The 26,282-nt window shown below is 39.3% G+C and overlaps 1 protein-coding gene across 1 annotated transcript in view; it reads left to right on the top strand.

The window, feature by feature from the left end:
- Positions 1-909: 909 nt before the first annotated feature.
- The window catches only part of LOC128385170 (ras-related protein Rap-1b), a 31,051-nt gene continuing 5,678 nt past the window's right edge, over positions 910-26,282 (top strand). The window contains exons 1-6 of the mRNA XM_053344030.1: positions 910-1,010; positions 13,461-13,530; positions 16,279-16,347; positions 18,535-18,591; positions 20,465-20,605; positions 26,221-26,282. The exon at positions 26,221-26,282 is cut by the window's right edge and continues 82 nt beyond it. Of these exons, the coding sequence (XP_053200005.1) occupies positions 13,474-13,530; positions 16,279-16,347; positions 18,535-18,591; positions 20,465-20,605; positions 26,221-26,282 (386 nt within the window). The 5' untranslated portion in view covers positions 910-1,010; positions 13,461-13,473. The remainder of the gene's footprint in view (positions 1,011-13,460; positions 13,531-16,278; positions 16,348-18,534; positions 18,592-20,464; positions 20,606-26,220) is intronic.

Below are 26,282 nucleotides of genomic sequence, written 5' to 3'. Positions count from 1 at the left end.
AAAATAATAATTGTGACATTATTTACATTATTACAACAGTAATATTGGTATTGAATGGTAACCAGAGATTTAAATTTCTTACTGTAACAGGGAAACCAGCCGTATCATGACTGGGAATCAAATGAATGCAAAGAAAGTTACTTTACTTTTAGATTTATTTCAAATTAAAAGAAGTACAGTGAGTCTGAGGTTACACAATGTCTGCTTTAAAAAATATAGCTCACCTTAAACAGACAACAGTAACAGCCCTAAATATAAATAATTAAAGTCACACTGTGTCAATTAAACAAAAAGGTACTTATCTTCACTTTTAATTTGTAATTCTGTGATCTCAATGGGACTAACCTGGTTAAATAAAGGCTAAATAAAATAAATAAAAAAAGCAAATACACAGACGAGACAATATATATTAATATGATAATGTTTTTTTGTACTTTTTTATTGTTCTTTATTCTTTCTTATTGATGCTCTTCTATTTTAACTATCCACTTTCTGCTGTTATACTGCAAATATCCCCATTGTGGGACTAATAAAGGAATATCTGATCTTATTACTATGACTATGACTTCCATACAGATCATCTTCAAGACTTTATATTTAATTTTTTATGATGGTCAAGACTCATTTTATTTTTTAAACATCACCGGGCGGCGTTGCTAAGGAGTAACGCAAAAGTAATGTAACTAGTCGTGTAATTACTTTCAACAGGAAGTAATATAAGTAACTTTTTAATTATATTATTTGAGTAACTTCCCCAACGCTGGTTATTTTCCACCACTAACTAACTCAGAATATTATGGCACTGATGTACTTCCATACCGCTCGGGGTTTTTTTTTCTATTTTTATTTTTTAAGACTTTTATTTTGAAGGAGCAGACAGGAACAGCCATATATCACACCGTGCGGCTTGACGTTATCGCGGCGGCAGGAGGGAGCGGCTCTGAGAGAGCGACGTTACCGGAGAACCGGAGAGAGAGAGAGCGAGCAGCGGAGCGGACGGGTGGATGACTGTGAGTACTGCTTCCTTTCTCTCTTTCTTTTTTTTTTTTTTTTTCTTTTTTTTTTGCTTTGCTTTCTTTACCTTCTCTTTTTCTATCCATCTTCAAATTTTGTTTTATCTCGTGTGTTTTCCCTTCCGCCATGTACATGTAGGATGTTGGTTCTTAACCCTCCGGGAGACGCACCGGGGCAGGCAGGCGGGGAGCAGGGAGGGTGGCAGGCCGGTGCAGAGCGCAGTCAGGCTGGGTTGGGTTTGCGGAAGCGACCGGCGGACAGACAGACAGACAGATAGCAAATGATAATGATAATAAGGTTGGGTTAAGACACAGACATGCAGCTACGGGGCTTCACACCGGGTGTCTGTCCGTCTATCAACCCGCAAAGCTCGCTGTGTTCCCGGCTTCATGTTTGTCTCCAGCCCCCCTGCAGTCCTCCAGGCAGGCAGCGGGGCCTGCTGGCAGATGTGGCCGAGCAGGGAGCGTTCCGAGGCGGCCATAAAGCTGCGGAACACCCGCTGCTTTGCCGGAGGAAAAAAAAAAAAAAAAAAAAGAAAAGAGAGAGAGGAAGTAAGTTATTTCAGAGTGTGTAGAGTTGAAGAGTTTTTTTTTTTGTTTTTTTTTTGGGAGGAACCTGTCTGCTTTAAAATGTGTGTCTGTCTTGTCTACCTGTCTGTCTGTCTGTATGTGTGTAGACAAGGCTTGGTTTTATTCTGTCAGCAACACACACACACACACACATATACACACACACACACACACACACACACACACAGAGTATTGACAGGCCCCACCTAGTTCTGGTTGACTCAGGGATCTGCTCTGTGAGTGTTTGTGTGTGAGTCCATCTTTCTCCTCCAACTTTACTTTAGTAGATTAACATCATGCTGCCTTCTATGTCTGTTGGAAAAAGCAGAACTACTACTACTTCTACACTTTGGGGCGGGTGCTACATTAACAGTGCATGTAAATTGAGTAAAATACAGAGATTGGTGTATGTATGAGTAGGGGTTTAGCATTGGTAGTTTGAAGTTTGCCCTGCGTGGTGTTTTTAGTTTTTTTTTGACACCATGTTGTCTTCCTGTTAAAGGACACGACATCATCTGATTGTGAAAAGATTAGCAAAGTGACATAAACAGTGAAAAGCCTACGTGCCACTTGCGTAAATGTAATCCAAATGCAGCCATAGTCAATCTAGAGCAGTAAAAAGCACTTAGATAATTTTATTTAAATACAAAAATAGAAATAATATAAAGGAAAATTGCCGTTTTTAAGCGATAATGTTAAAGATTGTCAGATTTCAGCTTCTTAAATGTGATAATTTGCAGCTTTTCTTTGTCATATTTGATGGTAGACTGATTAATTTTGGGTTTTTAATCTCACCATCATATATTCTCCCATCAGACATGAATAAATGTTTGATTAATCCTTTAATGAAGCTGTCAGACAGTGAATAGTCTTTATATATATGTAAAAAAAGACATTTAAAATCACTATATTATGATCCAGGGGTACATTTTTATTTAGTATAATGATTTTTTTTGAATTTTTTTAATAAAAAAAGGTAAAATTTGGACATTTGAGCTGCACAAAAATAAAAATATGATGCTTTTTTGTTTTTTTTGGTATATTCAGAGTCATTAAATGTGTATATGGTGTTTTTACAGCTATTAAATGTAAAATAAAAGGGTAAAATTTGACCCTAAACAGTATTTAAGGGGTTAAAATACCACTTATAGGATTCTATTAAACTATTATAGAACATTTTCTCTATTTATTTGACATTTTATTGACGAAATAATGAAGTTTAACCATCAAAATGAACATTATTATTATTTTAAATGATGCTTTTATTTTGTTAACAGCATTCTAATGTTCATTCTGGCTTCCAGCTTTTATCACCGTGTGTTTAAATTAACCAGTTAAAGACTTTTAGTGATATTTTACATTAGAGGACAGACTGTACTATAATGATTTAGGCTTTAATGAGAGTCTTTGTGATGACATCATCGTGTTTAATGCACCTTTAATGTTCCAGTAAACCTGATAATAACTCAGAGTTCATTATTTATTCATTATGTTCTTTATCAGTTCATCATCTGGTCTTTAACCCTCCTGTAGTCCTCGAGTCAAGGAAGGAAGGGAAGGAGGGAGGAAGGGAAGAGAGAAGGAGGGAGGGAGGAAGGAAGGGAAGGAGGGAAGGAAAGAAAGAGAGAAGGAGGGAGGGAGGGAGGGAGGGAGGGAGGGAGGGAGGGAGGAAAGACAGATGGAAGGAAAGGAAGGGAGGAAGGAAGGCAAGGAAGAAAGAAGGATGGAAGGAGAGACGGAAAGAAAGAGAGAAGGAGGGAGGGAGGATGGACAGATGGAAGGAAGGGAAGGGAGGAAGGAAGGGAAGGAAGGAAAGGAAGGAAAGGAAGGAAGGGTAGGAGAGAGGGAGGATAGAAGTGAGGTAGGTAGGAAGGAAGGAAGGGAGGGAGGGAAGAAGGAAGGAAGGAAGGAGGGAAGGAAAGAAAGAGAGAAAGGATGGAATGAGGGAAGGAAAGAAAGAGACAAGGAGGGAGGGAGGAAGGGAAGGGAGGAAGGAAGGAAAGTAGGACAGAGGAAGGGAGGAAGGTAGGAAGGAATGAAGGAAAGAAAGAGAGAAGGAGGGAGGGAGGTAGGAAGGAAAGGAGAGAAGGAAAGAAAGAGAGAAGGAGTGAGGGAGGAAGGACAGGTGGAAGGAAAGGAAGGAAAGGAGGGAGGGAAGGAAGGTAGGATGGAGGAAAGGAAAGAAGGAAGGGAGGAAGGAAAGGAGGGAAGGAAGGTAGGATGGAGGGAGGGAGGGAGGGAGGGAGGGAGAAAGTAAAAGAGGAAGGGAGGAAGGAAGGAAAGTAGGACAGAGGAAGGGAGGACGGTAGGAAGGAAAGAAGGAAGAAAGGAAGGGGAATGGAAGAAGGAAACAAGGAAGGAAGGAAGGAAGGGAGGAGGGAGAAAGGAAACGAGTAAGGCAGGAAAGAAGGAACAGTAAATTAAATTAAAGCTCTTTAAGTTGATTAGAGCAACTCAGGAGGAGAAATGGTTGGTTGGAGGTCTGATTTTGGGCCCCTCAGGGTGTTAATTAATTCCTGATTTATTGGCAATAAAAAAAATCACCAAAAAAATGAAGCGATCGTTCCAGTTAATGTTATTTAAGTAGAAAAAATTACAAAATAAAAGTACAAAAAAATTACAAAAAATTACAAAAAAATTCAAAAAAAAATTACAAAAAAATTCAAAAAATTACAAAAAATTACAAAACAATTACAAAAAATACAAAAAAATACAAAAAATTACAAAAAAAATATAAAAAAAAAAATTCAAAAAATTACAAAAAAAATACAAAAAAATACAAAAAAAATTACAAAAAAATTTACAAAAAAATTTACAAAAAAACCCCAAAAATTACAAAAAAATTAGACTTTGTAGTTTTGTTACTGGGGTGGACAAAATAATAGGAACACTTGTATAATTATTCATAGATTAGTCAATTAAACATGTTTAAGGTGGAATCGGGTTAATCTGATCACAGTTTAAATAGTTTTCTAACATTAATTAATATTTTTTTAGATTTTGGGACATTTAGTCTCACAAAATAAAATGTTAAAGACTATATTATATATTTTTTTTACTATTTTTTGACATGATTAAATGATTTATTGATTAATTAGGGATATATATATTGGTTGATTCATTGAACATTAAAGTAATTATCAGTCCATGTTCAGATAGAAAATAATAATTATTCTCATTATAGATTCATCTGGTGATTATTTGATTAATGAATTAATTAATGTTTAGATTTATTTAAGTCATAAAATCATAAAAAATGCCTTTTTATTTAATTTATTTAATCTCTGAGTTAAAGGTGGAGCCTTTTGATTAATGTGCAGAGTCAAAACTTTCACAATAAAGTTCAATAAAAAAAAGAAAAAACCTCATAAAAGTTCAATTGGAAAAAAAACCTAAAATAAGATTAAATTAAAGTAATATAAGCGTTGCCGTGGTGATGTGTGAGCGTTGCCGCGGTGATGTGTGAGCGTTGCCGCGGTGATGTGTGATGAGCTGAGAGGAAAAAAGTCACAAATGCTCCTCCTGTTGAATCTACGACGACCTCTTCCTCCTCACTGCACCTCCTCCTCTTCCTCGTCACTGCACCTCCTCCTCTTCTTCCTCCTCCTCCTTGCTCCTTTTCCTCCTCACTGCACCTCCTCCTCCACCTCCTCACTGCACCTCCTCCTCTTCCTCGTCACTGCACCTCCTCCTCTTTCTCCTCCTCACTGCACCTCCTCCTCTTCCTCCTCACTGCACCTCCTCCTCTTCCTCCTCCTCCTCCTTGCTCCTTTTCCTCCTCACTGCACCTCCTCCTCCACCTCCTCACTGCACCTCCTCTTCCTCGTCACTGCACCTCCTCCTCTTTCTCCTCCTCACTGCACCTCCTCCACCTCCTCCTCACTGCACCTCCTCCTCCACCTCACTGCACCTCCTCCTCCTCTTTCTCCTCCTCACTTCTTCCTCCTCCTCCTCACTACACCTCCTCCTCTTCCTCCTCACTGCACCTCCTCCTCTTCTTCCTCCTCCTCCTTGCTCCTTTTCCTCCTCACTGCACCTCCTCCTCCTCTTCCTCCTCACTGCACCTCCTCCACCTCCTCCTCACTGCACCTCCTCCTCTTCCTCCTCACTGCACCTCCTCCTTCTCTTCCTCCTCACTGCACCTCCTCCTCCTCTTCCTCCTCACTGCACCTCCTCCTCCACCTCACTGCACCTCCTCCTCCTCTTTCTCCTCCTCACTGCACCTCCTCTTCTTCCTCCTCCTCCTCCTCCTCACTGCACCTTTTCCTCCTCCTCATTCCTCCTCCTCGCTGCACCTTCTCTTCCTCACTCCACCTCCTCTTCGCTGCACCTCCTCCTCGCTGCTCCTCCTCCTCCTCCTCTCTCCTGCTCCTCCTTCCTCCTCCCTCCTCCTCCTCCCCCTCCTCTCTCCTCCTCTTCCTCCTCTCTCCTGCTCCAGTCAGTGACTTCCTGCTCTCCCTGAACTCGCTGGGACTTGTTTCATCGTTCTCTCCTTCAGGCTGTGAATCTCTGGCGGTGCGTTCAGGTGTAAACGTCTCCTCGTGGTGCCTTCAGGAACCTTCAGTAAATATCAGTAATATTATAAACTCATTAAATGATGCAGGTTTTCACACTCATAAAAATGAACAAGCTATAAAATGAGCTTTTAGAGCTGCAACGATTAGTCGAACGACAAATTAATCAACTAGTTTAACAATCAATAGAGTCATTTTTTAATTAAAATACCCAAATTATATAATTCTAGTTTCTTAAATGTGTTTTTTCTGGTTTATTTAATCTCCTAAAATGTCGTAATTATACAGTTTTTTACATTTTTCTCTAATTTTTTTCAAATGGTAGTAAATGATGATTATTTTTTTAAATGATTTTAATAATAATTTAAATTTAATAATAATGATAATAATCTTTTTCCATGCATCAAACTACAACTACAAAACCAATTTTATTTTATTTTTAATTTTTAAAATTTTGCTTAAATATATTTGTACATTTGACTTTTTTATAAGAAAACATTTGAAGAGTTTCGGGTATTTTTTTTAGTATTTTATGACATTTTAATAATCAAATTGAATTTAATGGAGGAAAATAACCAACCAATAGTGTTTTTATTAATGATGATAAATTATTATTACAATAATATAATAATTTCAATTTTTATGTTTAAATTAAATTAAATTAAATTAAATTAAAAAATGGTTAAAAAAGCAAATAAATGAAATTAATCTCTGCTTAATTAAATATATTCAGTTTATTTTTTCATTTCATAAAAACATTAAATGCATTAAGAAAAGACACACACACACACACACACATACACACATACACACACACACACACACACACACACACACACTTATCTTATCACCATGAAAACCTCGGCAGACCCTTAGTAACAGAGATTAGAAAGTGTGTGTTTGTTTGGTGTCTCTGTGTGTGTGTGTGTGTGTGTGTTTGTGTATATGTGTGTGTGTGTGTTTGTGTATATATATATATGTGTGTGTGTGTGTGTGTGTGTGTGTGTGTGTGTGTGTTGTCTCTCATCATGTTTCTTCTTGTTGCTGCATCTACACCAGCGGCTGTGAACATGCAGTGAAGCATGATTGGCATGCACACACACACACACACACGCACACACACACACACACACACACACACACACACACACACACACACACACACACACACACATGCACACTACCCTTGTGAGGACATTCCCTTCCCGGAGCTCCAGGATTTCGTAGGGGTTTTTTTGAGTTGTGAGACATTTGAAGACTTTACACTCTCTAACCCTTAACTTTAACTATATTCTTCCTTCCTTCCTTCCTTCCTTCCTTTCCTTCCTCCCTGCCTTCTTTCTTCCCTTCCTCTTTTCCTTTCTCCCTCCCTTGTTCCTTATTTCCTCCGTCCTTCCTTCCTTTCCTTCCTTCCATCTGTTCTTCCTCCCTCCCTCCTTCTCTCCTCCCTTCCTCCGTCCTTTCTTCCTTCCTTTCCTTCCTTCCATCTGTTCTTCCTCCCTCCCTCCTTCTCTCCTCCCTTCCTTCTTTCCTCCCTCCATCCCCCTTTCTTCTTCCTTCCTTCCTTCCTTTCCTTCCTCCCTGCCTTCTTTCTTCCCTTCCTCTTTTCCTTTCTCCCTCCCTTGTTCCTTATTTCCTCCGTCCTTCCTTCCTTTCCTTCCTTCCATCTGTTCTTCCTCCCTCCCTCCTTCTCTCCTCCCTCCCTTCTTTCCTTCCTCCATCCCCCTTTCTTCTTCCTTCCTTCCTTCCTTCTTTCTTCCCTTCCTCCCTCCCTCCTTCTCTCTTTCTTTCCTCCCCCCTACCTTCCCTCCCTCCTTCTCTCCTCCCTTCCTTCTTTCCTTCCTTCCTCCGTCCTTCCTTCCTTCCTTTCCTTCCTTCCATCTGTTCTTCCTCCCTCCCTCCTCCTCTCCTCCCTTCTTTCTTTCCTTCTTTCCTTCCTTCTTCCCTTTCTTCTTTCTTTCTTTCCTTCCTTCCTACCTTTTTGTCTGTCCTTCCGTTCTTATTTCCTTCCTTCTTTTGCTTCCTTACTTTCTCGTGTCCATCCTTCCTTCCTTCCATCTGTTCTTCCTCCCTCCCTCCTTCTCTCCTCCCTTCCTTCTTTCCTTCCTCCATCCCCCTTTCTTCTTCCTTCCTTCCTTCCTTCCTTCTTTCTTCCCTTCCTCCCTCCCTCCTTCTCTCTTTCTTTCCTCCCCCTACCTTCCCTCCTTCCTTCTCTCCTCCCTTCCTTCTTTCCTTCCTTCCTCCGTCCTTCCTTCCTTCCTTTCCTTCCTTCCATCTGTTCTTCCTCCCTCCCTCCTTCTCTCCTCCCTTCTTTCTTTCCTTCCTTCCTTCCTTCTTCCCTTTCTTCTTTCTTTCCTTCCTTCCTACCTTTTGTCTGTCCTTCTTCTTTCCTTCCGTTCTTATTTCCTTCCTTCTTTTGCTTCCTTACTTTCTTGTGTCCTTCTTCCCTTTCTTCCATCTTTCCTTCTCGTGTCCGTCCTTCCTTCCTTCCTTCCTTCCTTCCTTTCTCCCTTTCTTCTTTCCTTCCTTCCTTTCTCCCTTTCTTTCTTTCTTTCCTTCCTTTCGCCCTTTTTTTCTTTCTTTCCTTCCTTCCTTCCTTCTTCCCTTTCTTCTTTTCTTCCTTCCTTTCGCCCTTCTTCCCTTTCTTCTTTCTTTCCTTCCTTCCTACCGTTTGTCTGTCCTTCTTTCCTTCCATTCTTATTTCCTTCCTTGTTTTGCTTCCTTACTTTCTTGTGTCCTTCTTCCCTTTCTTCCATCTTTCCTTCTCGTGTCCTTCCTTCCTTCCTTCCTTTTCTTCCTTCCATCTGTTCTTCCTCCCTCCCTCCTTCTCTCCTCCCTTCCTTCTTTCCTTCCTTCCTCCGTCGTACTTTCCTTCCTTCCTTCCTTTCTCCCTTTCTTCTTTCCTTCCTTCCTTTCTCCCTTTCTTCTTTCTTTCCTTCCTTCCTTCCCTTTCATCTTTCTTTCTTTCCTTCCTTCCTTCCTTCTTCCCTTTCTTCTTTCTTTCTTTCCTTCCTTCCTTCCTTCTTCCCTTTCTTCTTTCTTTCCTTCCTTCCTACCTTTTGTCTGTCCTTCTTTCTTTCCTTCCTTCCTACCTTTTGTCTGTCCTTCTTCTTTCCTTCCGTTCTTATTTCCTTCTTTCCTTTCTCCCTTTCTTCCTTCTTTCCTTCCTTCCTTTCTCCCTTTTTTTCTTTCTTTCCTTCCTTCCCTTTCATCTTTCTTTCTTTCTTTCCTTCCTTCCTACCGTTTGTCTGTCCTTCTTCTTTCCTTCCTTCTTTTGCTTCCTTACTTTCTTGTGTCCTTCTTCCCTTTCTTCCATCTTTCCTTCTCGTGTCCTTCCTTCCTTCCTTCCTTCTTTTTAATGATACGGCCCACATGAGGTCAAATTGGTCTGTATGTGGCCCTTGAATGAAGATGAGTTTGACTCCTCTGATGTAAAGGGTTAAATCCAGACTGTTTATTAGGAACTAACCTTTTTTAAAAGCCGAGCAGATGTTTAAAGATAACATTTATAAAGGATTTCATTCGTGTTGGTGTTTTTTTTTTTTTGTGGTTCCTCATTTTTTATGTAAAGTTTGTTTTCATTTCTGTTTTTCTAATGTTTCGCTTCCTAGTTATAGATTTATTTGTTCTGTTAACAAAAGAAATACTCTAACTAATACTCTTAAAAACTCATATATACTGAAGTGGACAAAATAATAGGAACACTACGACCTCGAGTTGATACTGAACTTTAAAGTAGAATTATTAACTTCCTGACAAACTGAAAATAGTTTAAACTTCATAAAAGTAGAATTTAAATTAGAGCGGTTATATATTGGATTAAATTGAATTACACACATGTGTTCCTAATAGGCATGGGATGATAACCGTGTTCAAGGTATACCGCGATATGAAAAAGTCACGATAACCGAAACCACCAAATGTTCTGTCACACCGTTCTAAACTCTGAGGTATGAGCTGTTTTTAGTCTGGTCAAAGACAGAAAGTGCTGGTCCTTCCTTTCCTTCCTCCCTTCCTTCTTTCCTTTCCTGCCTTCTTCCTCCCTCCCTCCTTCCTTCCTTCCTTCCTTCCTTCCTTCCTTCCCTCCTTCCTTCTTTTCTTATGTCCTTCCTTTTCTTCCTCCCTCCCTCCTAACTTCCCTCCCTCCTCCCTTCCCTCCTTTCTTCCTCCTTTCCTTTCTTCCTTCCCTCCCTCCTTCCTTCCTTCCTTTCTTCCTCCCTCCCTCCTTCCTTCCTTCCCTCCCTCCTTCCTTCCTTCCCTCCCTCCCTCCTTCCTTCCTTCCTTCCTTCCTCCCTCCCTTCCATCCTTCCTTCTTCCTTGACTCGAGGACAACAGGAGGACGAGCTTAATCTCTGTTTAGGAAGTGACCCTCACTTTTTAGTCTGGTCAAAGACAGGAAGTGCTGGTCAAAGACAGGAAGTGCTGGTCAAAGACAGGAAGTGCTGGTCAAAGACAGGAAGTGCTGGTCAAAGACAGGAAGTGCTGGTCAGAAATCCCTCAGGTGGTGCAGCTGCAGCGTAGAGTATCACGACCCCTCACACTGTCATTACAGATTCAGGTTAACCCTCCTGTTGTCCTCAGGTCAAGGAAGAACTTAAGGAGGAAAAGAGGAAGGAAGTAAGGAGAGAAAGAAGGGAGGAAGGAAGGAAGGAAGGAAGGAAAGGATTAATGAGGAAAAGAGGGAGGAAGTAAGGAGAGAAGGAAGGGAAGAAGTAAAGGAGGATGGAAGGAAGGAATGAAGGAAGAAAAGGAGTAAGGAGGGAGGGAAGGAAGGAAGGAAGGAAAGGATTAATGAGGAAAAGAGGAAGGAAGTAAGGAGAGAAGGAAGGAACGAAGGAAAGAAAGGAGTATGGAGGGAGGGAGGAAGGAAAGGAGAAAGGATGGAAGGATGGAAGGAGGAGGGAGCAAAGAAAGGGGAGGAAGGGAGGAAAGAGATGGGGTCAATTTGACCCGGGAGGACGACAGGAAGGTTAGGAACATTTTAGAGCTGTAATCACAAATACCGCCATACCATGAAACCGTAATATTTTTGCTTATGGTTATCATACCACCAGAATCTCATACCGGCCCACGCTTAGTTCCTAATGACGAGGCTGGTGACTGTATATTGGGATATACTGCGATATATATATATTATAATTAATTACCTTTTTTCACCTGTAAATGATCTCCCCAAAGGAAAAAACTACAATTTTTATGTGCAAATTTTTTATTTTATTTTTTATTATTTATTGATTTTAATATTGGCACCATATCCTGATACTATGTGGATGTTAGAGATGTGTGTCTCCATCACTGAAGCTGACAATATTGTTAGATTTAAGAATTAATTTATGATTGCTTTGGGTTTGTTTTTTTTAGAGTATAGCTGATTATAATATTAATATAATTTTAGGTGATTTGAGTATTGGTTAATGCTTTTATTTTGAAGGTATAGAGAGCACAGAGGTGAATCTTTTTTTGTTTGTTCTTGCTGTTTGGTGATTAGAGTATTGGTTAATGCTTTTATTTTGAAGGTACAGAGAGCAGAAAGGTGAATCTTTTTTTTGTTCTTCATCTGTTTGCTGTTTGGTGATTAGAGTATTGGTTAATGCTTTTATTTTGAAGGTACAGAGAGCAGAAAGGTGAATCTTTTTTTTGTTCTTCATCTGTTTGCTGTTTGGTGATTTGAGTATTGGTTAATGCTTTTATTTTGAAGGTATAGAGAGCACAGAGGTGAATCTTTTTTTTGGTATTCGTCAGTTTGCTGTTTGGTGATTTAAGTATTGGTTAATGCTTTTATTTTGAAAATACAGAGGGCAAAGAGGTGAATCTTTTTTTTTGGTATTCGTCTGTTTGCTGTTTGGTGATTTGAGTATTGGTTAATGCTTTTATTTTGAAGGTACAGAGGGCACAGAGGTGAATCTTTTTTTTTGTTCTTCGTCTGTTTGCTTGGTTAAAAAAAAAAAAAAAGGTAAAATAAACCAAACTAAACTTCCTGCTTTCCTGGATAATTAACCTTTTATTTCCTGCGTCTGAGTCTTTAGGATTTTTTTTTTTTTAAAGCTTTATTTTGAAGTTTAGGACAAATCGTCATTACATGTTGGTGCTCTGAAACTGCTCTCTCTCTCTCTCTCTCTCTCTCTCTCTCTCTCTCTGTTTTAAATATGAGTCAGGATGTTACATACAGCGGAGGGCGAGAGCGTTAACACATTTTTTTTTCTTTTCTTGTAAACCCGTCAACAAACCGGCGGGGCCTCGCCCTCCTTACTTACACATTGCTGTCTCTTATTATTAACAGAAAACTCCCTTTTTCAATAAGTAATGATGTCGTTACTGAGAAAGAATAAAAGATAAAGAGAAACACATAAACAGGAAGACTCTTAAACAGGAACATGACCTCTTAAAATTAGGTCACCCATGTAGAAGAAAGGTGCAATTACATATATATATATTTATTTTCAAACTGGTGCCCTATGATTAGAGGACACTGAGAATAAAAGGATGTGACTCCCCCCCTTTCGAACAATAGAAAATTGGTGAAGTCGTCCTTTAATATTGTTATTTCTAAAGACAGAGGAGGGGCTGCTCATTTCTGCTTTGATAAAATGACTCTTTTCGCCATTAACGATGCAAATGGTGTTTTATTTTTTTTTAATTGAAAGCTCGGCTCAGTATTGGTGATTAATCGTTTTAGTAGAAATACGCAAATCCATTTTCTAACCGTCCAAACAGTCCTCTGTTAGTAGAGAGGACGAGTTCAGAGTGTCCTCACAAAGACAGAAAGACAAGTACACACACACACACACACACACACACACACAGAGACACACACACACACACACACACACACACACACACAGAAAGACACCCACACACACACACACACACACACACACACACACATACATGCACACACACACACACACACACACACACACACACACAGAGACACACACACACACACATACATGCACAGGAACGGGGTCATAGCAACAGTAACCGAGGAAGGATTCCACAGTTGTGACATCACCGCCAGCTGTGTTGTCACGTGATTGCTGTGTTTTCATTAACCCGGCCAGATGCATGCTGGGTAATTATTACCTCCCAGCGAGAGGAAGGAAGTGTGTGTGTGTGTGTGTGTGTATGTGTGTGTGTAATTGATAGTTTTACAGCACCAGGTGTGTTGTAGCTGGGGGCGGGGCTTACAGTGATGCTGGTGTGTGATTGGCTGCTGGGGAGGGGGTGATATCCAGGAGTGTAGTTAGTAACCTAGTAACCTCTCTCTCTCTCTCTCTCTCTCTCTCTCTCTCTCTCTCTCTCTCTCTCTCTCTCTCTCTCTCTCTCTCTCTCCATGTGTCTTTCTCTGTCTCTCTCTCCGCAGACAGACAGTCAGGATGCGTGAATACAAACTGGTTGTTTTAGGATCAGGAGGAGTCGGAAAGTCAGCTCTGGTAAGTGACATCTGCCACTTCCTGTCTGAACTGAGGTGTTTGTGCTTTCAGGACTGTCTGTGCTCGCTTTTACCCAGACGTGTGCACAATATACTCGCCTTTGTCTTCATATGTGTTTGTATATTTGTATTCAGGTCAGCGACAAATAAGAGTCTTTGAGGTTTGATGAAAATGTGCTTTTAGTATTTTTGTTGGTTTTATATCATTTGAAATGACATTTGCACCATTTTTTACCAAAAGTAAGACTGAATTCTCCTGAAAATGTCAAATGGTGTAACCACAAAAGAATGATAACTATTAAATATTGTATCACCTACAGTGTATTTAAGTGGACTTATACTAATAATGACTATAAATGTGTCCTGATCTCCATGGTTACCCAGATTAAACGTAATATTTAGAACAATAGTATTCCATTAGCTTTATTTAATATAAAAGTTATAATGTAAGATCATGCCAAACTAGTTGATATGGTGTTTTATTGACTATTTACTGTTTTTAAGGAAGTTGAATTATTTGGTACAAAGTTTTTATGGTTACACCACTTAGACATTTTTACCATAATCCTCTAATATATTCTCTCAAAATGGATTAAAAGCAGAAATTTGATGCTGGGTCCACAAAAAAAGAATGTGTGCAAGTTATTCATACGTTTATTTCCACATTTGAACCTTTTAAATTTAAACTAAACCACATGGACACAAATAAAAAGGTCACTGACCCATTTGTATGTTATTTACACTGTTTCTGTTTTTGTTTCCTGCTTTTGTTTTTTGCATGTTTACACTTTATATTTAATACTGATGGTCATTAAAATGCTCTGTCCCTATCAGAGAAACTAATAAATTCATAAGCAATGTTACTTCTTGTCAACAAATCCCATAAAAAGGCGAAAACCAACAATCTCAGTGGGTATAACCGAATAATAACCGACTATTCGCTGCATGCCGACATCCACAAGAGTTAAATAAATAATGTATCATAAAACTAACTTTCAATATTCGTGACAAACAAGCTTTAACTGCACAGACTTATATTAATTTAACTGATAATCCACCTTAATTTCTTTACACAAACATTAAAATAATAAATCTTACAGGCTTACAGACGTTTGTTCCAGACGTTGACGTACTAGTTTGGTGATTAGCGTCAGGTCCGTCTCCCTTAGCAACCGTCACAGCAGACAGCAGCTTTTTGTCCATGTGACGCCACCGTAGCTCAACTCTGCTCCACGTATTTCACTCCTGACAAAGTTATCCTTTTACTTTCTGGAAGGTTTTTAAATCACGTTGGACTTTTGTGTGGCATTATGTTGCCTCCAGTCAGCTAGCTAGCAGGCTAACTTACTACCGAGTCAAAGTAGACGAGGGCAGCTGTAAAAATTCACTCGCGTGTAAGACTGTATTTCAAAATAAAAGTCGTAGGTGATTTACAGAAGCTTAGAGCTCCTCCTAGTGGCTGAAAATGAAAATTGCTCTTCAGTAGCTGTTATTGAAGCCTTCATACTAGACGACACAGCTCAACTCTTGATTAATGTTTTTGAATTAAAACAAAAATGACCAAAGCACAAAGGTCGACATTAATCCCCTCAATGATTTTTCTGTTTTAATGATCCGTCCTCATTGATCCGATGCTTTTATCTGTTCAATTACGTCTGTTTAAATCCACACGACTATGCTTCAGAGTCAGACAGATGTAATATTTCATCACACTGATTGAAAATGCATATAAAAACAGATGGATGTTTGATAAATCAGGCTTTGAAAACACACACTGTACTTGTTTAGTAGAGCTGTAGTAATTAGTCGGTTGGCAGGAAATGAACTGGCAACGATTTTGATAATTGATTAATTGTTTTGAGTCAAAAGTCAAGTGGTTTATTTAGATTTCCACGACAGTAAACTGAATATCTTTTGAGTTGTGGACAAAATGAGATATTTGAGGATGTTTCGTAGTGCTTTGGTCAACATTTTACACTGTTTATTGACATTATATAAACCAAAATTAGGAAAATAATCATTAGTTTATTGTTGGTTTGGCTCTGAACATGAGATTTGTTGACATTTACTGGAAGTATCTGCTTACTTTTAACTCTATTTTAGGTGTGATGTAAAGAAACAACACTGGTGTAATTTCTGAGTGTTTCTTCTATAATTTCATAAGGTTGATTTAATACCATGAACATGTTTTCCTTTTGTAAAGTACGAGTAATAATGCCACAAATGTTCTCGAATCAGTGGCATTTTTAAAGAGTGAGTCTAGTTGGTATGAGCGCTTCTTGCCTGAGGCCCAAAGTTCACAAAAAAGTCATCTGTAAAGAAAAAGAAGAGGGGAAAAAAATGGACGTAGACTGATGTCATCCTGTCTGTTTTCTATGAATCATTTTCTTCAGGCCTCTTCTGTTTGACATTGACACACACACACACACACACACACACACACACACACAGACTGGTGCAAGTCTCACTACAATGAAGAGCTTTACTCCAGATGATATAATGGAGACGTGTCAGTGTGTCACATTAATTCCATCCTAATGACTTCCAATAGAGAACAGAACAGAGCTCCATTAACACTACTGGCCTACTTCTCTTTATCTGACTGCCTGTCTCACTTCCTGTCTCTCTCTCTCTCTCTGTCTCTCTCTCTCTCTCTGTCTCTCTGTCTCTCTCTCTCTCTCTCTCCTCTCTCTCTCTCTCTCTCTCTCTCTCTCTCTCTCTCTCTCTGTCTCTCTCTCTCTCTCCCCAGACTGTCCAGTTTGTTCAGGGAATTTTTGTGGAGAAATATGACCCGACGATAGAGGATTCCTACAGGAAGGTGAGACCCTCGTTTCAACTCCGACGTAGTCTAACTATCTTCACACATGATGAGACCAAACTCTGGTCTTCCAATCAGACATGCTTCTTTTAGTGAATAAAGGAAAACTGAGGCAGCTTGAGTGTTAACAAAACCAGCTACCTACAATACCTCCTCTTCTTCTTCTCTTGTTTTTATTCCACACATAAGCCCTGATTTACTAAGACCCCAAATGTGTAAATGACAACAGGTGCAGACAGCAGTATTTAAATGAGGGTTTTGAGTCTTTAATGGAGAGTTTAGACGAGCAGAAAGCTTCAAGCACAATTTGATCCCATTGATTTAGAGTTCTAGTTTAATAAACATATTGAGTTACAGCAAAAAAAACATATGGGAGAGTATTTGTGAGAAAAGTCAGGGTGGGAAAAAACCTGTTCTCTGCGTATTCTGTCATTGTGGCTTCATATCCTCCTCACTACAATGACTGAGATAAAAAAAAGTAGAAATTATAAAATTATGAGTCATGATTACAAGATTATATGAGATCAAATGTCAATATTATAACATTATGTGAGGTATAAAATCTAAATTTTAAGATTGAATGGATAAAATGTCAATGTTTTTTAGATTAAAAAAAAGCCAAAAGTATGAGGTAATGAATAAAAATAGTTTTTATCTCAAATTTTTTCAAATTAACTGATTTTTTTAGATAAAAAGTTAACATTTCGAAATTGAAAAGCCTAATGTATGAGATAAAAAGTAAAAAAATTATAAAATTACGAGACAAACTCATGATTACAGGATTATATGAGATAAAACGTCAATGTTTTTGAGATTAAAAAATAAATAATAAGATTGTATGACATAAAAAGACAAAAGTATGAGGTAATGAATACAAATAATCAGATTATTATTATTTTAAGATAAGAATTATAAGATTATATAAGACAAAGTTTAAAATTGAAGGTTAAAAAGCCAAATGTATGAGATAAAAAGTAAAAAATTATGAGAGAAATTCATGATTACAAGAATATATGAGATAAAATGTCAATATTATAACATTAAATGAGGTTAAAAAAAATCAAAATGATAAGATAATGAGATTTAAAAAGTCAAAAGTATGAGGTCATGAATAAAAGTAATCAGATTATTATGTTTTTTAGATAAAAATTATAAGATTATATTAGCCAAAGTTTAAATTTCAAGGTTAAAAAGCCAAATGTATGAGATAAAAAGTAAAAATTATGATTAAATGAGATAAAATGTCAATATTATAACATTAAATGAGGTAAAAAAAAAAAAATCAAAATGATAAGATAATGAGATTTTAAAGAGTCAAAAGTATGAGATAAATCAATATTATGTACTATATGAGATTTAAAAAGTCAAAAGAGTGAGATAAGAAGTGAAACTTTTACTTTGTAGATAAACAGTCTCAGTGGTCAAATTAGCCGGAAGTATCAGTCAAGATTATAAATGAATGAGTCAAATGTCGACTTAATACCACAAACATGTTTCCCATCACAACAGATTTAATCCATTTCTTATTGTAAATGGCTTCTGTACAGAATGAGGAAGGCATGAACTCTAAAACGTAAGATATAACATAATAATATAAAAGCAAAGGAAGGAAACTAGGAGCGTCTTTGTCTCCTCAGTGCGTCTCAGTCTCACTCAGTCTCCGCCTACATTTGTGCAAGCTGATCACAACGTTGATATTAACACACACACTACTTCCCTGCTCGATTAGGACACACAAAGCTGAGAAATGTGCACCTGATGCACGGTTCAAAGAAACAGGAAGCATGAACAAATGTGGCAGGTTAGAGTTAGAGTTAGTCTCAAACATTCATACAGGTTTCATTGAGTCATTTGGTGTTAATATTCATAGAGCTGACGTCTTATTTAAGCATAAATATCTGCACAAACTGTCACAAACAATCAATCCAGTGGAGATATTTTAGCGATGGAGCGACTGCAGAGTGCTCGAGGTGCTACACAGCTCATCATTCCTCTCTGTAAGTCTTCTCAGGCGATGACTCAGGAGTTCAAACATTGCCGAGAAGTCGAGTCGAGTCGAGTGATTGTGCAGCAACAGCAACAGTTATTGTGAAATCTTGGAAGAGAGTTTGTTAGTGGTGTGGGTTTTTTTTTTTTTTTCGTCCTGCAGTTCACTCTCTGTTCCTCTGTTCCTCTTGTGTTTTGCAGCAAGTCGAGGTCGATGGACAGCAGTGTATGTTGGAGATCTTGGACACAGCGGGAACAGTAAGATCTAATTACACATCGTACATCTACCCATCTGTCTCATCTGATGACCCGTTTCTGTGACTTAGACCTGAGGATGTGTGGACGTTTGTCAAAAAGTCCATAACTCAGTCCAAACAGATCTGAAACAACATGATACACATATATTTTTAGACTCATTCTGACTTGTCCACCTTAAATAAACACCCGTAAATCTGCTTAGAAAACAACAACAAAAAACCTTCTTCTTCATTCTTTTCTTTTTCTCTGTTGGTACGACTTTAAATCTCTCTCGCTCGACCGATACTGGCTTTATGAGGCTGATGCCGATATTGATATTGATATGTACAGATGTGGTACACTTGGGACAAAGATATGTAATGGAGGCTATGATATTTTACAGTTTAACCCTTTGAGGTTCACACCAAAAAATAATTTCTTTGCTTTTCCTCTTTGAGACCATGACAACATAAAACATGGATTTATTTCCCTCATTGATCCTAAATGTGATGTTTTACAGCCTCTACAGACTCATTCACTCCTCATTTGTTCTGAACTTTTATTAAAAACATGTTAGAGACTCATTCTGTTCATGTACAAGATGAAACAATGAAAGTCAACTTCAAAAATGTCTCCAGCAGGATCTCTGATGTCAGCAGTGATTTGTGTTATTCTTCCTTTATACACTAGCACAACCCGTATCTATAGCAACCATAGCACAACCTGTATCTATAGCAACCATAGAATAACCTGTATCTATAGCAACCATAGAACAACCTGTATCTATAGCAACCATAGAACAACCTGTATCTATAGCAACCATAGAATAACCTGTATCTATAGCAACCATAGAACAACCTGTATCTATAACAACCATAGAACAACCCGTATCTATAGCAACCATAGCACAACCTGTATCTATAGCAACCATAGAACAACCTGTATCTATAGCAACCATAGAACAACCTGTATCTATAGCAACCATAACACAACCTGTATCTATAGCAACCATAGAACAACCTGTATCTATAGCAACCATAGAACAACCTGTATCTATAGCAACCATAGAACAACCTGATGGTCTGTCTGTGCATTACATACCTCATACAGGGGCTAAAGATTGCCCAAAATAGTTAAATGGGTTAAATAGATTTTAGTTTTTGACCAGATATCATGACACAAAGTGACCTCTTCAGACCTACAAAGGGTTAAGAAGAAACTTCATTTTCATAAAACGACTGAATGCACTGAAACAGTGAACTTTACTGTGAATTGAATATATCTTTAAAAAATACCAGCACATATTGGACAGCATAAACACTGATATATCTGTGATGAGGCCAATATGGGACGATAATATTGGTTGACCGTTATAGAGCATTCCTCTAATCGAAGACAAGTAACAAAGTAGAGCTGCAACTAACGATTATTTTCATTATCAGTTAATCTGTCGCTTATTTTCTCTATTAATCGATTAGTAACTTGTGGGACATGTCGATGACGGTTTCCCAAAAGCCCAAGATGTCCTCAAATATCTTGTTTTATCTCCGACCAACAGACCAAAACCCCCAAGATATTCAGTTTGCCGTCATAAATTACCAAAGAAACTGGAAAATATTCATATTTAAGAAGCTGGAATCTGATAATTAATTAATTTTCTGTTGCCTGACTAATTGATTAGTCAACCAATCGTTGCAGCTCTAGAACAAAGAATATTAACAAATCCATGAATATGAACTTACTTCTTTAGTTTTATTCTCTCTGTAAGTGCTGGAAGTTGGGCAAACAGCCTCAGATACATATGCAAAAGAAAAGGAGTGTCCACATACTTTTGACCACATAGTGTGTCCGTGTCTTTGCCTGACCATTTTTCTCCTCGTGTGTGCGTCTACAGGAGCAGTTCACGGCGATGAGAGACCTGTACATGAAGAACGGTCAAGGTTTCGCTCTGGTTTACTCCATCACGGCTCAGTCCACCTTCAACGACCTGCAGGACCTCCGAGAGCAAATCCTCAGAGTGAAGGACACCGAGGATGTACGAGACACACACACACACACACACACACACACACACACACACACACACACACACAGTTTTCTCAGGATCAGGCCTCATGCAGCAACTTTCTCTTAAATTTCTGTTGAGAGAAAATAAAATAAGCAAAGTGAACTCCAGATGCAGCAAACGTTCCTGCTCGTACTCAGATGTTGTGAAAGATGAATCCTATTTGATCTTACATTAGAGATGCATGACTGATTGTCTGTAAATATCAAAGGTAACGCCCCTTAAACATTATATAAGGGCAGGTGTTGTGCTCATGTGCAGGAATCAGAGAGTTACAGCTTAAAAAAGTGACCCAAAAATAATAAAATTGACGTACTGTTAAAAAAAGAGTACTAATTATACCACCAAATGATCCAATTGTTATAATTACTGTGAAATATAATCTAACTATGATTATGTGGTATTCATACACTCCCTCAAATTTAAAACCTATGTTTCCTTGTGTTGGATAAACAATTCTTGAACTGAGAGAGTGAGATGTTTCTTTTCTTTTCTCTCATTCTCTTACTTAAGAGAAAAGCAAAAAATAAGAAAACATTGGTGAATCCTAGAAATCAATTAGTACTAACAACATGAAATGCACGAGGCCCATTGTTAGTGAGACAGCTGTACACCAGTCACACATTTTATATTTAAAGTCAGCTGCAAGTGACAATAACACGATAATGGTTCATTTTAAAATGGTTTGTATCACCAGCATAAGTTTGAGGAAATAAAGCTTCACTATATTACTACTTACTAGCTTTCTCCTGAGCTTTCAACTGCAACTGAAAAAGCTAGTAAATGGCTCTTGAGTGGAGATTATTGGTGAAACTATACTTTCCAGGGTCAAGACTGAACTTTGACACCTAAGAATCATAAAATTAGCAAATTTAATGTTAGTTACAGATAAATATCAGTCTAAAGTTACTTCTGAGTGTATTTAACAGAGTAATAATTACATTTTTTTAATCATATATAGACTAAAACTTTTCATTTGTAAAAGGAACAATGTGACAATTTAGTTTTGCTGCCCCCTGCTGGATGAAAGTTTGATTTGAGCCTAGAGGAAACGAGATGGGAGAGTTTCTAATGAGGAACTAATTAACTAAATAAATAAATAAATACTCAAACACAAACATAAAAAAGGCAAAACATGATAATTAAATAAAAAACTGTATAATATTTTGTAAAGTTTCTCTACTAACTGAAAAGGCTGAAGCTTTAACTTATTTACACATATTTTATAATACAGATTTGATGTTAAAAAAACCACAAAATTAAGTAAAATAGCGCTTAAAAATGTCTTAAACTAATACATGTTTCTATTTATTTGCTTGTTTTTTTCACACCAACAATCCAAAACCTAAAAATACTAATAATATTAATTTATATATTATTATGTTATATAACACTCAGAAAAGAGGAGCAGCAAACCTTTCAAGTTTGAGAAGCCGGAACCAGAGAATATTTGGTATTTGTTTTTGGTAAATTATTAATCACTTATTAGCAGAGTTGTTCCTGTTTAATGTTCAGTCTATTAACTAATCAATCATTTCAGCTGTTTGACTTTTGGTGGGGCACTCTGATTATTTGAAGTATTTTAAAACAGTGAGAACAGTGACACCTGCTGGCCGATTTCCAGTACTGCACGTATAAGTTGATTTAATGCTGGAACATTGAATATAAATTAATTTGTTTAATAATGGTCACATAGAATAAATATCTCTGCTTTTAAACATTATGGAAGAACCTAACCCTTTATAGGACACTCATTGAAAGAAAGGAAGGAAGGAAGGAAGGGAAGGAAGGGAAGGAAGGAGGGAGGAAGGAAGGTAGGGGGAGGAAAGAAAGAGAGAAGGAGGGAGGAAGGGAAGAAAGAAGGAAGGAAGGAAGGAAGAAGAAAGGGAGATGGAGGAAGGAAAGAAGGAAGGGAGGAGAGAAGGAGGGAGGGAGGAAGAACAGATGGAAGGAAGGAAAGGAAGGAAGGAAGGACGGAGGAAGGAAAGTAGGAAGGGAGGAGAGAAGGAGGGAGGGAGGAAGGACAGATGGATGGAAGGAAAGGAAGGATGGACGGAGGAAGGGAGGAGAGAAGGAGGGAGGGAGGAAGGACAGATGGAAGGAAGGAAAGGAAGGACGGAGGAAATAAGGAACGAGGGAGGGAGAAAGGAAAAGAGGAAGGGAAGAAAGAAGGCAGGGAGGAAGGAAAGGAAGGAAGGAAGGAAGGAAGGAAGGAAGGTAGGGGGAGGAAAGAAAGAGAGAAGGAGGGAGGAAGGGAAGAAAGAAGGAAGGAAGGAAGAAGAAAGGGGGATGGAGAAAGGAAAGAAGGAAGGGAGGAGAGAAGGAGGGAGGGAGGAAGAACAGATGGAAGGAAGGAAAGGAAGGAAGGAAGGAAAGGAAGGAAGGAAGGACGGAGGAAGGAAAGTAGGAAGGGAGGAGAGAAGGAGGGAGGGAGGAAGGACAGATGGAAGGAAGGAAAGGAAGGATGGACGGAGGAAGGGAGGAGAGAAGGAGGGAGGGAGGAAGGACAGATGGAAGGAAGGAAAGGAAGGATGGACGGAGGAAGGACAGATGGAAGGAAGGAAAGGAAGGACGGAGGAAATAAGGAACGAGGGAGGGAGAAAGGAAAAGAGGAAGGGAAGAAAGAAGGCAGGGAGGAAGGAAGGGAAGGAAGGAGGGAGGAAGGAAGGTAGGGGGAGGAAAGAAAGAGAGAAGGAGGGAGGAAGGGAAGAAAGAAGGAAGGAAGGAAGAAGAAAGGGAGATGGAGGAAGGAAAGAAGGAAGGGAGGAGAGAAGGAGGGAGGGAGGAAGAACAGATGGAAGGGAGGAAGAACAGATGGAAGGAAGGAAAGGAAGGAAGGAAGGACGGAGGAAGGAAAGTAGGAAGGGAGGAGAGAAGGAGGGAGGGAGGAAGGACAGATGGAAGGAAGGAAAGGAAGGATGGACGGAGGAAGGGAGGAGAGAAGGAGGGAGGGAGGAAGGACAGATGGAAGGAAGGAAAGGAAGGATGGACGGAGGAAGGACAGATGGAAGGAAGGAAAGGAAGGACGGAGGAAATAAGGAACGAGGGAGGGAGAAAGGAAAAGAGGAAGGGAAGAAAGAAGGCAGGGAGGAAGGAAGGGAAGGAAGGAGGGAGGAAGGAAGGTAGGGGGAGGAAAGAAAGAGAGAAGGAGGGAGGAAGGGAAGAAAGAAGGAAGGAAGGAAGAAGAAAGGGAGATGGAGGAAGGAAAGAAGGAAGGGAGGAGAGAAGGAGGGAGGGAGGAAGAACAGATGGAAGGAAGGAAAGGAAGGAAGGAAGGACGGAGGAAGGAAAGTAGGAAGGGAGGAGAGAAGGAGGGAGGGAGGAAGGACAGATGGAAGGAAGGAAAGGAAGGATGGACGGAGGAAGGGAGGAGAGAAGGAGGGAGGGAGGAAGGACAGATGGAAGGAAGGAAAGGAAGGATGGACGGAGGAAGGGAGGAGAGAAGGAGGGAGGGAGGAAGGACAGATGGAAGGAAGGAAAGGAAGGACGGAGGAAATAAGGAACGAGGGAGGGAGAAAGGAAAAGAGGAAGGGAAGAAAGAAGGCAGGGAGGAAGGAAAGGAAGGAAGGAAGGAAGGAAGGAAGGAAGGAAGGAAGGTAGGGGGAGGAAAGAAAGAGAGAAGGAGGGAGGAAGGGAAGAAAGAAGGAAGGAAGGAAGAAGAAAGGGGGATGGAGGAAGGAAAGAAGGAAGGGAGGAGAGAAGGAGGGAGGGAGGAAGAACAGATGGAAGGAAGTAAAGGAAGGAAGGAAGGACGGAGGAAGGAAAGTAGGAAGGGAGGAGAGAAGGAGGGAGGGAGGAAGGACAGATGGAAGGAAGGAAAGGAAGGATGGACGGAGGAAGGACAGATGGAAGGAAGGAAAGGAAGGATGGACGGAGGAAGGACAGATGGAAGGAAGGAAAGGAAGGACGGAGGAAATAAGGAACGAGGGAGGGAGAAAGGAAAAGAGGAAGGGAAGAAAGAAGGCAGGGAGGAAGGAAAGGAAGGAAGGAAGGAAGGAAGGAAGGAAGGAAGGAAGGATATTTTGGGATATTTACAGAAGTTACCAAATATAATTATTTGCCCAATAAAGGGTTAATTTAACACAAATTTAACAAAGAAACTGAAATATTGAACAATATAGACAGCAAGTGTACAATACAGCAATGAACACAGATTGGTACAGAGATATATTTTATTGTCCGTGTCTCTTTTTTCATTTTATTTATTTGTCATAATAGTTTTTCTGTAGTCGGAGGGTGTAATAAGTCATTTTTTCCATGGACTGTAGATTGGCTAGTTGACAGTGTCTATAAAAAGATCAGTAGTGGGAGAGTCTCTCTGAAGCATTTTTTTCCTTATCCTCAAGAGGCAGATATCACATCCAAACAAACATTCAGACCTATCTATCTAAGATACGGAGAAAGAAAGTGAACATTAGGGAATATTGGTCAGTATTCAAAATGAGTCTTTTATCATGAGACTTGTGGTTTGTGTGCGTTTACGTGCACGTTAGTATCCTGGCTTCATATTCTGGGTCTGGTGTTAACATGTGGATTCACTGCTTATTGGTTCATGTTTATATATTTATTTGGGATATATTATTAATGTATTATTTTCCCTGATTTGTTGATTAGAGCCTTTTTATTTTTAACCATCCACTTGAGTGCCTTAAATTGGGGTTTTTAATGCCATACTTTGCAATGGACGAAGGCATATATAATATATCTTCTTTGAAATGAACCAGTATGCAGGTTTCTAGTGTTAACATGCACAACACATAACTAGGACACCCCAAAATCCTGTATCAATCAATCAATCTTTATTTGTATAGCGCCAAATCACAACAAAGTCATCTTAAGGCACTTTACACATAGAGCAGGTTCTAAACCGAACTCTTCAGGTTTTAACTTTAAAGAGACCCAACATTCCCACATGAGACACAGTGGAGAGAAAAAACTCTCTTTTAACAGGAAGAACCCTCAGAACCAGACTCAGAAGTGGGAGAACATCTGCCTCGACCGGTTGGGGTTGAGAGGAGAGAGAGGAAGGAGAGGATAGAGGAGAGAGAGGAAGGAGAGGAGAGAGAAGCACATTGAAGGTCCGGGACTGGAATCTGTCATCCGGACGTCTACAGGCCCAGATTACCTGTGAGACCAGAAAGCACAGACAACTCCGGGGAAGAAGTTTAGCTTATTGAAGCATTAATAGAACATGAATGTTAATGGATATAGATGGATGGATAGAGAGAGAGAGGGAGGAGGAGGAGAGAGGAGTTCAGTGCATCATGGGAGTCCCCCGGCAGTCTAAGCCTATAGCAGCATAAACTAGGAGCTGGAACCGACCTTAACTATAAGCTCAAAAAGGAAAGTTTTAAGCCCACTCTTAAACGTAGAGAGGGTGTCTGCCCCCTGGACCCAATCTGGAAGATGGTTCCACAGGAGAGGAACCCGATAACTGAAGCCTCTGCCTCCAATTCTACTTTTAGAGATACTAGATGTATATCAAGTAGTGTGTCGAGTAGTTAGCTTGGAGGCATGTTATATACTCAACAACACAAGTAATAAATGCTGCATGAATGTGAATATGAGTGTGATTGCTCCTGCAGGTGCCCATGATCCTGGTTGGAAATAAATGTGACCTGGAGGTGGAGCGTGTGGTGGCCAAAGA

Source organism: Scomber japonicus, chromosome 23 (assembly GCF_027409825.1).
Source record: "Scomber japonicus isolate fScoJap1 chromosome 23, fScoJap1.pri, whole genome shotgun sequence".
In the NCBI taxonomy this organism is placed as follows: domain Eukaryota; kingdom Metazoa; phylum Chordata; class Actinopteri; order Scombriformes; family Scombridae; genus Scomber; species Scomber japonicus.
Note: the sequence above shows the minus strand (reverse complement) of the source record. Positions and strands in the feature narration are given on the sequence as shown.